The 14,901-nt window shown below is 41.8% G+C and overlaps 1 protein-coding gene across 2 annotated transcripts in view; it reads right to left on the reverse strand.

The window, feature by feature from the left end:
* The window catches only part of AGK (acylglycerol kinase), a 93,921-nt gene that overhangs the window by 29,703 nt on the left and 49,317 nt on the right, over positions 1-14,901 (reverse strand). The window contains exons 7-9 of one of the 2 annotated variants that reach the window (XM_040345713.1): positions 13,157-13,189; positions 9,944-10,038; positions 1,350-1,419 (exon numbers count right to left, since the gene is read on the reverse strand). In XM_040345713.1, the coding sequence (XP_040201647.1) occupies positions 1,350-1,419; positions 9,944-10,038; positions 13,157-13,189 (198 nt within the window). The remainder of the gene's footprint in view (positions 1-1,349; positions 1,420-9,943; positions 10,039-13,156; positions 13,190-14,901) is intronic. The other variant, XM_040345714.1, reaches the window with a different exon arrangement.

Below are 14,901 nucleotides of genomic sequence, written 5' to 3' on the forward strand. Positions count from 1 at the left end.
AATGGCGCCTGCACCCTGCGCATGTAATGGCGCCTGCACCCTGCGCATGTAATGGCGCCTGCGCATGTAATGGCGCCTGCGCATGTAATGGCGCCTGCACCCTGCGCATGTAATGGCGCCTGCACCCTGCGCATGTAATGGCGCCTGCACCCTGCGCATGTAATGGCGCCTGCACCCTGCGCATGTAATGGCGCCTGCACCCTGCATGTAATGGCGCCTGAACCCTGCATGTAATGTGCCTGAACCCTGCATGTAATGTGCCTGAACCCTGCACTCTGCATGTAATATGTCTGAACCCTGCCCTCCAAACCCCCTGTACTGTGCCCTCCCTGTGTTGCATCCTCCCACCCCACAATCCCCATTTCACCCCACACTCAACTTCCCTGCACTCACTAACCCCTCTACTCCCCCCCCCCCCCACCCAACTCCCTAACAACCTTCCCGCTCCCAAACCACCCCCCACCTACTCTTGCTAGGCGATAGGCATCGGTAATTGGTATCAGTGAGTACTTGGGAAAAAAAGCATCGGTACTCAGTCTTAAAAAAGTGGCATTGGTGCATCCCTACTTTTTATAATTTGGCACTGTGTCGCTTTAACTGACAATTAGTTTGCGATGCTGTACCTAAATGAAAATTGCGTCCTTTTTTATCCCAACAAAAAGAGCTTTTTTTTGGTGGTATTTCATCACCTCTGCGGTTTTATTTTTTGGCGCTATAAACAAAACAATAAAAAAATATATAAAATATCCCCAAATTTAAAAGAAAAAAAAAATTTCATCAGTTTAGGTCGATATAAAAAAATAAATAATAATAATATTTTTTTGCAATAAAGCGCATATTAATTGGGTTGCGCAAAAGTTATAGCGTCTACAAACTATGGGAATGATTTATGGCATTTTTTTTATTATAATTTTTGTTTTACTAGTAAATGGCGGTGATCTGTGATTTCTAGCAGTACTGCGACACTCGACACTTTTTGGGACCACTGACATTTATACAGTGATTAGTGTAAAAATGTCACTGGCAGGGAAGGGGTTAACACTGGGGGCGATCAAGGGGTAAAATATGTGTTCCCTAGGTGTGTTCCAACTGTGGGGGGTTTGTACTGACTAGGGGAGGAGACAGATCGTTGTCCCTACTTAGTAGGAACAAACAAGGTCTCCTCTCCCCTAATAGAACAGGGGTTTGTGTGTTTACACACACAAATCCCTGTGCTAGCTTTAGTGTACGCGATCGCCAGCCACGCACATTGCCCTCTGGTGGCTCCTAAAACGGTAACCCGGTACAGGGTTTTGCGAACCAGTTAAATAATGTGATTGTATTTAAAAAATTTCCATCTGCTCGCTTACTTTTATTTGTAGCACATCAAGAGGAATGGTCTCCCCCTTCAGAATGGCAAGTGTGGCTTCCGAGATGTTTCTGAAAGAAAAAAAGTATAAAAGTGCACGTCAGCAAAATGGCAAAGTGGACATTGAGCCTGTATAAAGTGCTAACAACTAGAAGAAAGTTCTACAGAGATAAATCCCAATATATTAACATTCAAGTATTGTCAAAAGTATGTGAACATCTCTCCAAAGTGAGGTCAGTTTCTTCCAGCAAAGGGTTCTGTTATTGCCACAGCATACAAAGACATTTTAGATACAGTTATGTCCATATATGTTTGGATACAGGCACAATTTTTTTCCCAGCCATTTACCAAAACATATGAAAGCTATAGTTATGAAATATAATTTGAGGGCATGTGCATCCAAATCGGAGGAAGGGTTTAGGAATTATAGCTTTTAAGAACAGCCGCCCCCCTTTTTCAAGGGACCAAAAGTAATTGGACAATTGAAGCAAAAGCCGTTTCATGGCCAGGTTTGGGGTACTCCTTTGTTATTTTTTCATCAATTAAGCAGGTAAAAGGTCTGCATTTGGAATCTACAGCACGTGTTCGAAGGAGCTGTCCATGCAAGTGAAACATGCCATTGTAAGGCTTCAAAAACAAAATAAATCCATCAGAGAGATAGCAGTAACATTAGGAGTGGCCAAATCAACAGTTTGGTACATTCTGAGGAAAGAAGGCTCTGGTAAGCTTAGCAACATAAAAAGGCTTGGACGTCTTTGGAAGACAACAGTGGTCGATGATAAAGAAAAACCCATTCACAACATCCAGACAAGTGAAACACACTCTCTAGAAGGTGGGCGTATCATTGTCAAAAGTTTACAATCAAGAGAAGACTTCACAAGAGAAAAATAGAGGGTTCACCACAAGGTGAAAACAATTCATAAGCCTGAAGAATAGAAAAGCCAGATTAGACTGTCAAAAAACATCTAAAAAAGTCAGACCAGTTCTGGAAAAGCATTCTTTGATAGGATGAAACTAAGATTAATATGAATTAGAATGACGGCATGGGCATGCAGGGCTTCCAGTGGCACTGGGTAATGGGTGTTTATTGATGATGTGACAGAAGCAGCCGGATGAATTTTGCAGTGTTAGAAATATACTGTCAGCCCAGATTCAGCCAAATTGATTGGATGGCTCTTCACAGTGCAGATGGACTGATCCAAAACACACTGCAAGAACAACCCAGAAGCTTTTGAAGAAAAAGAAGTGGAATATTCTGCAATGGCCGAGTCAGTAACCTGATTTCAACCCAATTGAGCATGCATTTAACTTGCTGAAGGCAAAACTAAAGGCAGAAAGGAGGAAACAGTCTTTGGTAATGTCCATGGGTTCCAGACTTCAGGCAGTCATTGCCTAAAGGATTCCCAACAAAATATTAAAAATTAACATTTTATTTATGATTAAATTCATTTGTCCAATTACATTTGAGTCCCTGAAAATGTGGGGGGATGCTTGCAGTTCCTAAAATGTGTACTTTATATATTTATTTGACCCCTTGAATTAAAGCTAAAGGTCTGCACTTCAAATTCATTTTATTGTTTCATCCATAGTATGAAAATTGTGCCCGTGTCCAAATATATATGGACCCAACTGTAAATGTGCACTTCAAACCTTGTGGTAACATTTTGGGGAAGACTCTTTTCTGTTCCAGTATGACTGTGCCCCTGTACACAGACAGTGCCTCAAAGACATGGTTTGACCAGTTCGGTGTGAAAAAAACTTGAATGGCTTGCACAGACCATACCCCTTCCAATTCGAGGGCCAACTCCACATTGATGCCCATGGTTTTGAAAGAGGAAGTCTGACAAGCCCCTGTAGGTGTGATGGTCAGATGTGACCCCTGATCAAAATGCAAAAATACTTCATAAGAACCAAGGAAGCCACTTTGATCATTTCAAAACATCTTTTACAGAACAAATCCATTTACATGAGACAGACAATTACTAGGTGTAGCACCCTCTAGTGCAGAGATCCTCAAACTACGGCCCTCCAGCTGTTGCGGAACTACACTTCCCATGAGGCATTGTAAAACTCTGACATTCACAGACATAACTAGGCATGATGGGAATTGTAGTTCCTGAACACCTGGAGGGCCATAGTTTGAAGACCCCTGCTCTAGTGTGTGGTAAGAGAGCTGCCGCTCCAGGTGAGCTCACTAGGGTAATTGATGTCCACTCAGAAGCAGATGGGTGCTGGCAATGCACAGGATGTGCAAAAACAACAAGGATATGGACAGCCGCACTCCAGTAACTTAAAAAAGACGTGCCCTTTTTTGGGTACAGGAAGAAATACACTACAGGTATCAGCACACAGTGGGATAAACAGCTGACGCATTTCGCATTGAGTGTCAATGCTTAATCATAGCTATGATTAAGCATTGACACTCAATGCGAAACACGTCAGCTGTTTATCCCACTGTGTGCTGATACCTGTAGTGTATTTTTTCCTGTACCCAATAAAGGGCACATCTTTTTTAAGTTACTGGAGTGCGGCTGTCCATATCCTTGTTGTTTTTGCACACCCTCTAGTGTGTGCTAGGAGTAGAGTAAGCAAACTATATCATGACTTATGTTGTGTGTCTGTGTGTCTTCAGCAGTCCAAACAGCAGCCCGATGCATGCAGCAGTGGGCAGAGAGCACAGCGGACCAGGGTTACACATGTCAACAGGGAAATGCTGTTTTCTGTCTTCAGGGGCCTCAAGGGATGCACTAAAAGGGCAAGGGGATGGCAGGTTGGGCACCAGGTGTCCAAAAGTGTACTGTTTTTGTGTCCACCACTTTCAACTATGACAAACTGAGGACAAATTCTTCCACGCAGCTTTTTTTTAATTAAAAAAGGACTTTAGTTTCTTGGTGTAAATAAGGAGTACATAGACCTGCATATAATGAGACTCTATTCGGTAATGTTACTTTTGTGATGTCCTTTCTGTTGGACTCTTCTTTTCAGGACAAAACACGGCAGCGGGAGCCCTGCCCACCTATACCCTCAAAATTAAATAAGTGTCATTTTGGCAAATAAAGAGACTTTTACTGGATGGGGGTAGTGGCAAACAGCTAAAAATACACTTATAAAACAAATATAAGAAAGCGGTTTTACTTTACATTACCAAAAGTAATTCTGTTCATCCAATCCTACAATTTACCAATAAAGTGATTGCGAAGGGATTTTATTTTTTAAATAACAAACATGTTATACTTACTTGCTCTGTGCAAAGGTTTTGCACAAAGCAGCCCCGATCCTCCTCTTCTGGAGTCCCCAGTTGATACTTGCTATGGGGGGCACTTATGCGGGTTTGATCCTAAACTACGCTGTGTGTCCACGACTCGGCCCTGCCCCACTCTCTTCTCACAGGCTGTGACTGATACAGCAGGAGCCAATGGCTCCTAAAAGGTGCCTACATGGCCAGCGAGGAGAGAGAGAGAGAAGAGAGCAGCTGCTTCTGGGCACAATGCTGGATTGCGTTCAAGCTCAGGTAAATATAAGGGGGGCGGGGAGCTGAACATAGAAGGCTAAATTAAGGTAAAAAACCTTCTGCCTTTAGAACCACTTCAAATAATAGAATCCTCTCTCTCCTCTTCCAGGCAGCTCGCAGGACAACTGAATGTAGTTGCATTTAAAAAATAATAATTTAGAGGCTCAATTATAATGAAGAAACAAAAATCCAGCGTTAAAAAGGACCAGTGAAAGCAAAACTATTGCAGTTGCTGTATTCAATCAAGTTCATGTATTGTTGGATGCACATAGAAATAGTTAAAAATCACAACTGTCAATGAGAATGAGATAATAAAATTGATAAAATGTATCTGATGAAATGAAAGGAAAAAAACTCATACTCATCGTTGAAGTCCTACAAAACTTGTGTACGATCCAGCCAGAATTGTAAGCACCAAGGGGTTAATGTCATCAAGTGTGCTCCGGGTCCTGATGTTAAATAACTGATCCAGAATTAAGATGAACGACTGGGTTAGAACTGGAACCAAAAGACCACTATGTGTATTACAGCTGGTGACTAGATGGTTAATTTCAGGCTTGCTGAACTCCAGGGGATTTTTAACTATTTCTATGTGCATCCAACAATAAATGAACTTGATTGAATATAGCAATTGCAATAGTTCTACTTTCATTGGTCCTTTTGAACGCTGGATTTTTTTGCTTCTCCAGAAGTAACCAGCTGCACTGGGGTCCAGTTTTTCTATTTTTCAATGACATACCTGTTTGAAGGATTGCCAGTTTTTAGCGCCTATAGAATCTTTTGTTTTTCACTTTCAATTATAATGAAGAGCAGATACACATGCTGTGGTTTATGTCATTAATAAAAATAGAGCCCGGGTAGTACAAGAAGCCATGTGAAGTTCTCCCTGCTCGGTTCAGCACAGAGAGCTCCATGATTGGAGGAGAGCAGGTCACACGACCAAACTCTTGTTTGGGCTTTTATTTTGTGTGTTTGCAGAACTGGTATCTAGTTCTGTTGCTACAATGTGCTTTACAACATGTACTCTACGCTCTCTTTTATGCCCCCTAGATCACTTTTTCCTGTGTTTTTGTTATGTGTGTTTTTTAGGCTATATTCATACCGGTGAGTTAGGCTGGTTTGAATTGCAGTAACAAGAATCTTCCGATTTGGCAAGGCGGCTTGGAGTGGCTAACTGCAGCTGCCGGGCCCCATTCACCATAGTTACAGATCGCCGGCGGCTGCAGCTAATCGTGGCTCTCAACAAAGCCAGTGATTACACGTGGTCGCTGCTGGACACACAGGTATTTGCAACTAGCCACTCAAAACCACAGCAGGAATTCGAAGATTCCTGCCAGTGCAATTTGCACCAGCCTAAATTGCTGGTGTGAACGTAGTCTTAAAGTGATTGTAAAGGAAAGTTTTTGTTTTATTAAAGAACAAACATGTTATACCTACCTGCTCTGTGCAATGGAATTGCACAGAGCAGCCTCGAACCTCCTTTTCCCACTGACGCTTCTGGCTCATCCTGTTCCGAGTGCAGCCATAACAAGCCACATGCTATGGTGGCTATATTGCAGGCTTGCTCCTGAGCCAGGCTCTATGGGTCAATTGACACACACATGGCTCTGCCCCACACCCATTCCCTCCTCAAAGGATTTAAAGAACAGCATTTGACTGCCTCTATGTCCTGTGAGAGCAGAGAGAGGACAGAGCCACTACAGTCAGGCACAGTGCTGGATCAAGTGAAAACTCAGGTAAGGGGAAGTGAGGGAGCGATACTGTTACTTAAACATGTTTTACCTCAATGCAGGAAATGCATTAAAGTAAAAATGTAGGCTTTAAAAACACTTTTCGACTATGGAGGCTCAAAATATAGTTGTTAGACAGGATAATTCGGTTGGTTGCAGGATGGTCAGTAAGTTGAGAAGGGAATTCCTTTGGTTTTGCATGCATTACCCTTTCATGTGCTCCTTGCTGCAAAGGCCAGTTATTGGTGAAGGTAGAAGCCGTTTGTTTCTACTGTTGGAATATTGGTAAGGGAATGCACTGGACACCTTTGCTGCCATGGTGCTATATGCTGGCTGTCTGGTGCGCCCCATTCAGGCTCACCTGCCCTCTGCCTATCCATTGCAATGCATGTGCTTCCACTGTGGAGGCTCTCAAAATTTAGAGTTAGGACTACAGAAAATATTGGGGTGCCTTGATGGAGCCCTGTAGCTTATGCATGCATTTGCAAATGGGGCGCATCACCATGAAATGCCTGGAGTTGGAGAGAACTGCCTGATGTGATGTTTAAAGGGTTTACAATCACTTTATTGAACGCAGAGCTGCGTTAACCTATGTCTATTATGCCTGTCTATAGTTTAGCTTCAAAGCAATAACATGGCTGACAGGTTTCAGCTAAAGTAGGGAACCAAACTGCCAGACTTCCTAAATAAGGTTAGAAGACAGAAAGCTGCCTGAGAACTGGAAAATATTGCTTTCTTTTGAATCACTGGATTCTAAATGAATCTAATTTTGATGTCCTTAAACTTCTGTCCATGAATGTGATTAGAAACTCTTTTACAACTTGTAATTTATGTTTATATTGCCATTTAGAAAAACCTAATTGTCCCTGAGAATCTATGTTTCCCACTTCAACATTACCCACCGTCCACATTATCCATTATGCTCCACTGCATATACACAATTATTGCTGATTAGCGAAAAGTTTGTGTATAACTCCCTCGAGCGAGAAACCGCTAGCAGCGGGGGTACTCACACAAATAACAAAATAACAAGCAATATCCTCAGAGCTCTGTGATACAGTTTAGATGTTTACTCCTCGGCCTTGCTTTTAATGACACAGAACTATGTAATTTTCAGGAACACAACAAACAAGATCTTCCAAACATCATTCAAGCCTGCTGCTATGTCTTTCTGGATAATAACTGTCTTCTCTGGCATCAACACCTTTAATTCTGGGAAAAGACAAACGTCAATTAAGGGCAGTGGTAAAGGTTCCCTTTATAACAGGGAAATGTCCCAGACAATTATTTGGATGGTGGAACACGACGGGGCTTTGCGTCTCGATAGGTCAAACAAGGAGAAGCAGACAGGGCCCAATTAAAACTTTACAAGCACTACGTGATATGACAAATTTTTAAAGGCTATGTCATCCAAGCTTGTAGCTATTATTGCTGGCGCCTACAGGCAATGTACCTTTAAGACATATTTATGAGTAATAAAAACTCAAGAAATTAATAACTCTCTCTTTCTTTTTGCCAGTAATCGGTTATAGAGATTGCTTATTGCAAGAGAGAAGAGCAAAAACTAGTCAAAAATGTGAAGAAGAGGGGCTAGATGCTGTGAACAGAATAAGCAAGTTTATTTTACTTGTAAGTGAGAGTGTCTTTTTTTTTTATCTGTGGGGGGAAAATTCCATTGATCAATAATATGGTGTGTGGGCACAATCATAATCAAGCATAAGGCCCCTGTGGCTTATCTTGGAGCAGTGGTCTCCAAACTGAGGCCCGAGGGCCGGATGCAGCCCTTTGCTTGCCTTTATCCGGCCCTTGGGGCACTATTCATCCCACTGATACGAGACACTATTCTGCCATCTCACACCAACATTGGAGCACCATTTCTCCCACTGACATCACTAATGGGGCCCTATATCTGCCACTGACACCACTAATGGGGCCCTATTCCTCCCCCTAATATCAGATGTTTACTCCCATTGATGCCAGGAAAATTTCCACTTCCGCTGGCAAAAGACCAGCCCTCCTAGAGTCTAAAAAGACAATAAACCGGCCTTTTGTTTAGAATGTTTGGAAACGCCTGTCTTAGAGGAACAACAGAAATCAGGAAAGGTTTTTAAACATCATCAAATACAATCCACAAAAGTAGTCGATATATATATATATATATATATATATTTTTATAATAAACATCATATGTGTGTATATATATATATATATATATATATATATATATATATATATATATATATATATATATAAATAAACATATGTGTGTATATATATATATATATATATATATATATATATATATATATATTTTTTTTTTCTTTATTTTACACACACACACAGTATATATATATATATATATATATATATATATATATATATATATATATATATATATATATATATATACACACACACATATACACATATACACACACACACACACACACACACACACACACACATATACATACATACATACACACACACACACACACAATATATATTTAACTGTCTCCACTATTCCAATAAGGCTTTCCATAAGATTTTACCCTGACTACCCAGATACTCTGATAGTTCCGCCACAGCTTCCCGGTAAACAATTACAAGTTTTAATTGCTCTAGGGTCTGTCCGCTAAGTTTTTATGCATATAATCCAATGCATTCACAAAAATGTGCTTTGTTTCAAGCCCATCAACAATCCCTCACCAGACCCAAGTCTCCTAAAATCCCTTCTGTGCACCGGATGGATGGTCTGTCAGTATTGCTTTCCTACCATTCCCCGAAGTTGGTAACAGACAGGTGGGTGATAACACAGGGAAGAATAGAGTGGCCGCTCTCCTGACAGCTTGACGATGGCACAGAGCGAGCACTTGGCTATGGTAAAAAGCCAGCGCTGCTCTGTACAAACAGGGGGCTAGCTAGAGGAGGACCCTGGTAGCTTAAACTACTTCCTTTACAGAAAACATCTGAACTCATTTGAAGGGGTGTCTATGTACTTCAGAGCTTCTGTGGCTGTGATTTTTGCATACTGCAACCTCCCTTTCACGCTACAATACACATTAAATAAAAGGAGAACACAGCATTTGTATCAAGGATTGTAATAGTCCATAGGCCCCACTAACTCCCTGCGTTTGCTGGCATTATGTTAAACAAAAGGCAGATGCCAAGGGAAAAATGTAATTCACTCCAGGCTTTAATACAAAATATCAGCTCACAGCACAGATAACAAATATAAAACATGGGGATCTCCTCTTTCTTGCAGCAATGGTTGTTTTGTTTTGTGGGGCACTGTTAAGCTGCTAGTTTGCAGTTTCCATATAATGGAAAAACAGTACATGTAATTCTACTTACTGAACCTTGTTTTCAGTCTGGGGGTACAAGATTTGGCTCAATGTGTTGGTCACGCCGAGTGGGATGAAACCAATGGGAATCTTACTGAAGGAAGCCTGTAAAAAAAAAAAATCACCAGTGTATGTTTTAGTGGTTGTGTTTTAATAAAGACATTAAAGATGTTACAAAGGACCCAATTCATGGAACAAATTCTTACAAATGAAAAGGTAGGTGGCTGACAGCAGGTGGAACCCAACTGCCAAATTATATATTTTAAGGAACTCTGCAGTGATTATAGGCCATCCAATATACCTGGTTCATTACAACAGTGTCTTGCATTACCTGGGAGAATGTTTATCTAAAGAATCATTCCAGGTATGGATATTTTACCAATTGCCACCCATAGTGCGTCATATGACGTCCTAGAATTTAGGTGGTTATATAGTGGGCAGTAGCAGTTGATATAGGATGGGCAGCCACTGCTATTCGCATGCCCTGGTCATTCCAGCCACAAGAAAATGCTTGTTTTAACTGTTGAAATCCATTTATTCAGCTAAACAGCTGTGTGAAGGAGGCCTGAGAATTTGCTGCAGTCTATCATTTAACAGGGACCACTCCTGTTGAGCGGCAGCAGCCACAAATGGACTGAAGTTCACCCAGTCCTTGCTAAAACGGCTGAATTTAAAAACCATCTATGGCCACCTTTCCACTACCTGTGCTGTGCAATAAGCCTTTAATAAATCTAAAATACCTGGCTGATCCTGCCTGGTTCTGCCCTCCTCCCTGTACACTAACCACATTTATCATGGCTGCTGAGCCCCCGATACCGTGGTCAGGTTATGTGCCTCCGTTATCCCTCTGTCCTCTCCCTTCCCCTGCCTGTCAGCTAGTGACAATGCTTCTCTGCTCCCCGCCCTTTCCTGCCTGCTACCATCATAACTTTGTCACGATCACACAATCCCCTGTTAGATAAGATTTCGTGCCCAATGTACTTTCTAAAAAATATGCATTTTTTTAATCTTGTTTCAGAGTGCCTAATCAGTGTATTTTGGCTGTCAAAATACAATGACTTAGTGGGGTTGGTGGGGAATTCGTGAATTTCTTCACCCACCTCCCTGCTGATTAAATAAAATAAAAAAATTAATAATAATAAAAAAAAAAAATTAAAAACACACTTACCTTGTAAACCGAGCTTTAAGAAGGTAGCAGCAATATTTTTGCCAGCCTCCTGTACTGGAACTTTACTTGAATCACCCCCCCCCCCCCCCTTTAATGCCTGCTCCTTGTACAACTGCCCCTCAATGCAACTAGACAAACTTCTACAGAACTAATATTTTTATACTATATACATATGAACATCAGCCATGCCGGGAACTCCTAGTTCAAATATAGTGCATCATTCAGAACAACATTAGGTGAAGGTCTGCTTACAGTATATACCCCTTACATTCTCTCTCTCTCGCGACTATATATTTACACGTTCTACACTATATAGTCAAAAGTCATAAATCCTATCTATATGGCCAAAAGTTTGTTGACACACCTACAAACGATTAAGATTTTGTGATTCCAGTGAAGGGTACTGTTAAACTGGACCTTTACCCTTTCCTCATCTGAAGCCGTCATCATTACTCATACCAATTAAGTAGTACCAAATAAATACAATATAATTAATACTGGTTGCCCAATTGCTGACTGTGTTCAAATATGGTAAGGCCCCATTCCTTCTCCTCACATAAACCCTACCGCAGCACAACAATTGATGCCATACCTTTGATATCTGCGCCAATTCTCACCTATGCGCTCTAATATCTAGTACATTTGGTTATTATGCAGCATTATGCTACCAGAAACTAATGTTACCGAAGCCATGGCTATTAATCAGAAACGATCTCCTTTCCCCAGATCTTGTGAGATTTCATGAAATCTCTTGGAGATCTTGCAGTTTACAGATGAAAGCTCCCTGGAAGGCACTGGTGATGTAGCATTCCCAGTGGGCAGGTGTGAGACACTGACTACACCAGTGCCTCAAAATAACAGGAAGTTGAATACAATAAAAATGTAAGTACCAGAAAAAATCTTTTATTTTAAATATTAAGCAGCAGTTTTGGGATAGGCATGCAGAGCTGATCACACCAGAGTTTTTTTCGATGTTGAGTTCCCCCTCCCAGCCCTTTAAGAGGTTTCTGGGAGGTTGTGTGGGATTTCTGATCTTGTGACCGCTGTGATTGACTCTCACAGCGGTCACATCACATGATTGGAAAGCTCCAGATTGCAGGTAGAGATTGGTAGCTTTCCTTTAGCCGCTAGCAACTGTTCTAGGAGCACGCAGGGTGGCACAACTCTGTTTACATTCTATATGCATATATGCAGCCGCTCTGCGTTAAGGCCCACCCACAGAGAGGCCGCAGTAAAGAGAGTTGTACACCTCCAACCTTGTGGCAACGGTTTGGGGAAGTTCTTTGTTCCAGCATGACTGTGTCCCCATGTACATAAAGACCTGGTTTTGTTGAGTTTGATGTGGATGAACTTGAATTATCTGCACATAGCCCTGACATCAACCCTACTGAAAACCCTTTAGGATGAATTGTAATACAAGGTGTGACCCAGGTCTTCTCAACCAAATCAATCCCTTACCTCACAAATGTTCTTTCAGCTCTCTCCAAAATCCATTATAAATGCAAAGTGGAGCAACTAAATAATAACAGCCATGATTTAGGAATGAGAGGTCCAGCAAACTCATACAAATAAATAAATGGTCAGGCCACAGATTGATGAGAACATTTACATCAGGCTTAAATAACATGTTTACATGTACATACAAAATAAAAATGTTGATAAAACTATAAATTCCTTTAAAAAGAAGATAATTTTTAAAGGCTGAGATTCTGAGCCTTTTATAGACTAAGTCTGTTGGCAACTACAAGGTTATATTGAGTGCGTCAGACCGCTGTTCAGTATGCACTCCATGGTGATTAGAAGAGCCACACAGCATGTAGGCCATCCTGAATGAGTTTCAGTTTAATGTTTGTCTGACTTATACCTTCAAACCCCACTGGAATCAACAGGATGAAATAATGAGCGCTCAGCTCTGACAACGGCCAAAAAAAAAAAAGTTGGGGGAAACGATCATTTAAGCTGCGTAGGGTTGTAAATAGATTCTGCTGACTCGGCGGGGAGCGCAGACGACAGCATCACGGTACATTCCCACAATGCCTTGCTGGCGACGATTACCTGATCAGCTCTGCGGAGGAGTCCTGTAATAACCTGCAACACACAATACAGAGTGCATTACGCCCTGCTCACCACATTGAATTGCAGAACAATTGGTAACCCACACAGCGCAATACGCCGCTGGAGCGGCAGCCACGTTACAGCTTAAACAATGTATTCTGAGACCTGTGTCTCCTCATGTCTAAGCAGGAGGGATGTCATAACAACTTTGCATTCACGACACGAATTGTAAAATTGCTGGTTAATTACAAAGATTGTAGTGAGGAAAACGACTGAGAATGCATTGCTGGCTTTGTAATGTAATTTCACCTCAGTGTCACACTGTTTGTGACGGCGAGAAGACTATTCATATGAGAGTCCTCTAGCTTAGCTCACAAATAAAAGCTCACTGATTTTGGCAGTGAAAATTTCTCAGAGCAATTTCAGACAACAACTGATGGCTGATGCCATCCAGCCAAGACTGCAACTGTGCAAAGGTCAGAGAGTACTTACATAAAGTAACACATATTAAAAAGTTCTGCAAAGTAAAACTCTTTTCCGCAGAGAATAACCAATGTCCTTCAGGAACCCTCATATACCTTCCCAAGCGGTGCTATTCAAATTATTTGTATTGAACCTTCCACTGCGCATGTGCAGCCTGGGCAGCATTTTCGGCATGTGAGAGATGTGCCGAAAATGGAGCTCACTCTGCGGGAGACACATTAATCTCCCTGTGAACAGCAGGAGCTGTTATCCTGATAACAGTCTTCCTGGTCCCATTATCTTGTGTGACTGTCTGTTTAGTAACTCAAGCACCGTCATCTCAGAGTTAGCCCTGGTTCACGCTGGTGTGGTGTGGAAAATGCAGCAAATACTGTACATTTATTTCCTGCATCGAATAGCAATTATGTTCTGTGACCTGCTGAGATTGTCAATTAAATTTAAACTTAGTGTGCTTGCCTGAACCGGATTGCATCGGTATAAACACCCATGCGATCCTATTCCAGTGCGGATAAAAAAAAAAAAAAGTGCCTGCACCTTTTTGACGTGAAACGATTTGAGCCATCAAAATGAATGGGCTCAAATCGCACCGCACAGAATCACATGCGATTTGCACAGGAATGCAGTGCGATTCATGCAAGATTCAAATGACGTTCCTAGTGTGAGCCAGGGTTAAAGAGAACTCCCATTCCCCTCTGTGCAATTCTCTCTGCTGATTCGGTGTCGTTAAGTTGCCTCCTCTGGGGTTCCCAAAACAGTTCTGGGCATTATGTAATGATCTGTCAGACCCTGCATTCTGACCTCTACAGCCTTTATTTGAGTCAAAGGTCTCCCGATTAATTGTTCCTTAGAGAGGAACGTAGCAAAGTGTCCGTCTCTGTGGAGAGAGAGCAGAAAAGGTACAGTACATAACACAGGCATGGAGCCGACAACACGTGGAGATTGGGATTTTGATAGGTGACGTGTTGGGGGGGGGGGGGGGGGGGTTGTAGACACATGGTGATCATACCTCTGACAGATTACATGCAGAGCACAGACTTCCTCTGCAAGGCACAGTGAAAGCAGGTGACGGCCAGCGAGCAGCTCTCACAACCGAGGGTGCAGCTCTGCTAGCAGTCTGCGAAGCAGTGCTCAGAAAATATATAACAGAAGTGTTTCCTTCCATCCTCTGCTGGCAGCAATGTATTTTAAAGAAGCACTGAAGAGAGGGCAATAACGGAAGAGGCAGCGATTTATTTACTCAGATCAGGTTTATAGCCTTTCCT

This window comes from Rana temporaria, chromosome 3 (genome assembly GCF_905171775.1).
Source record: "Rana temporaria chromosome 3, aRanTem1.1, whole genome shotgun sequence".
In the NCBI taxonomy this organism is placed as follows: domain Eukaryota; kingdom Metazoa; phylum Chordata; class Amphibia; order Anura; family Ranidae; genus Rana; species Rana temporaria.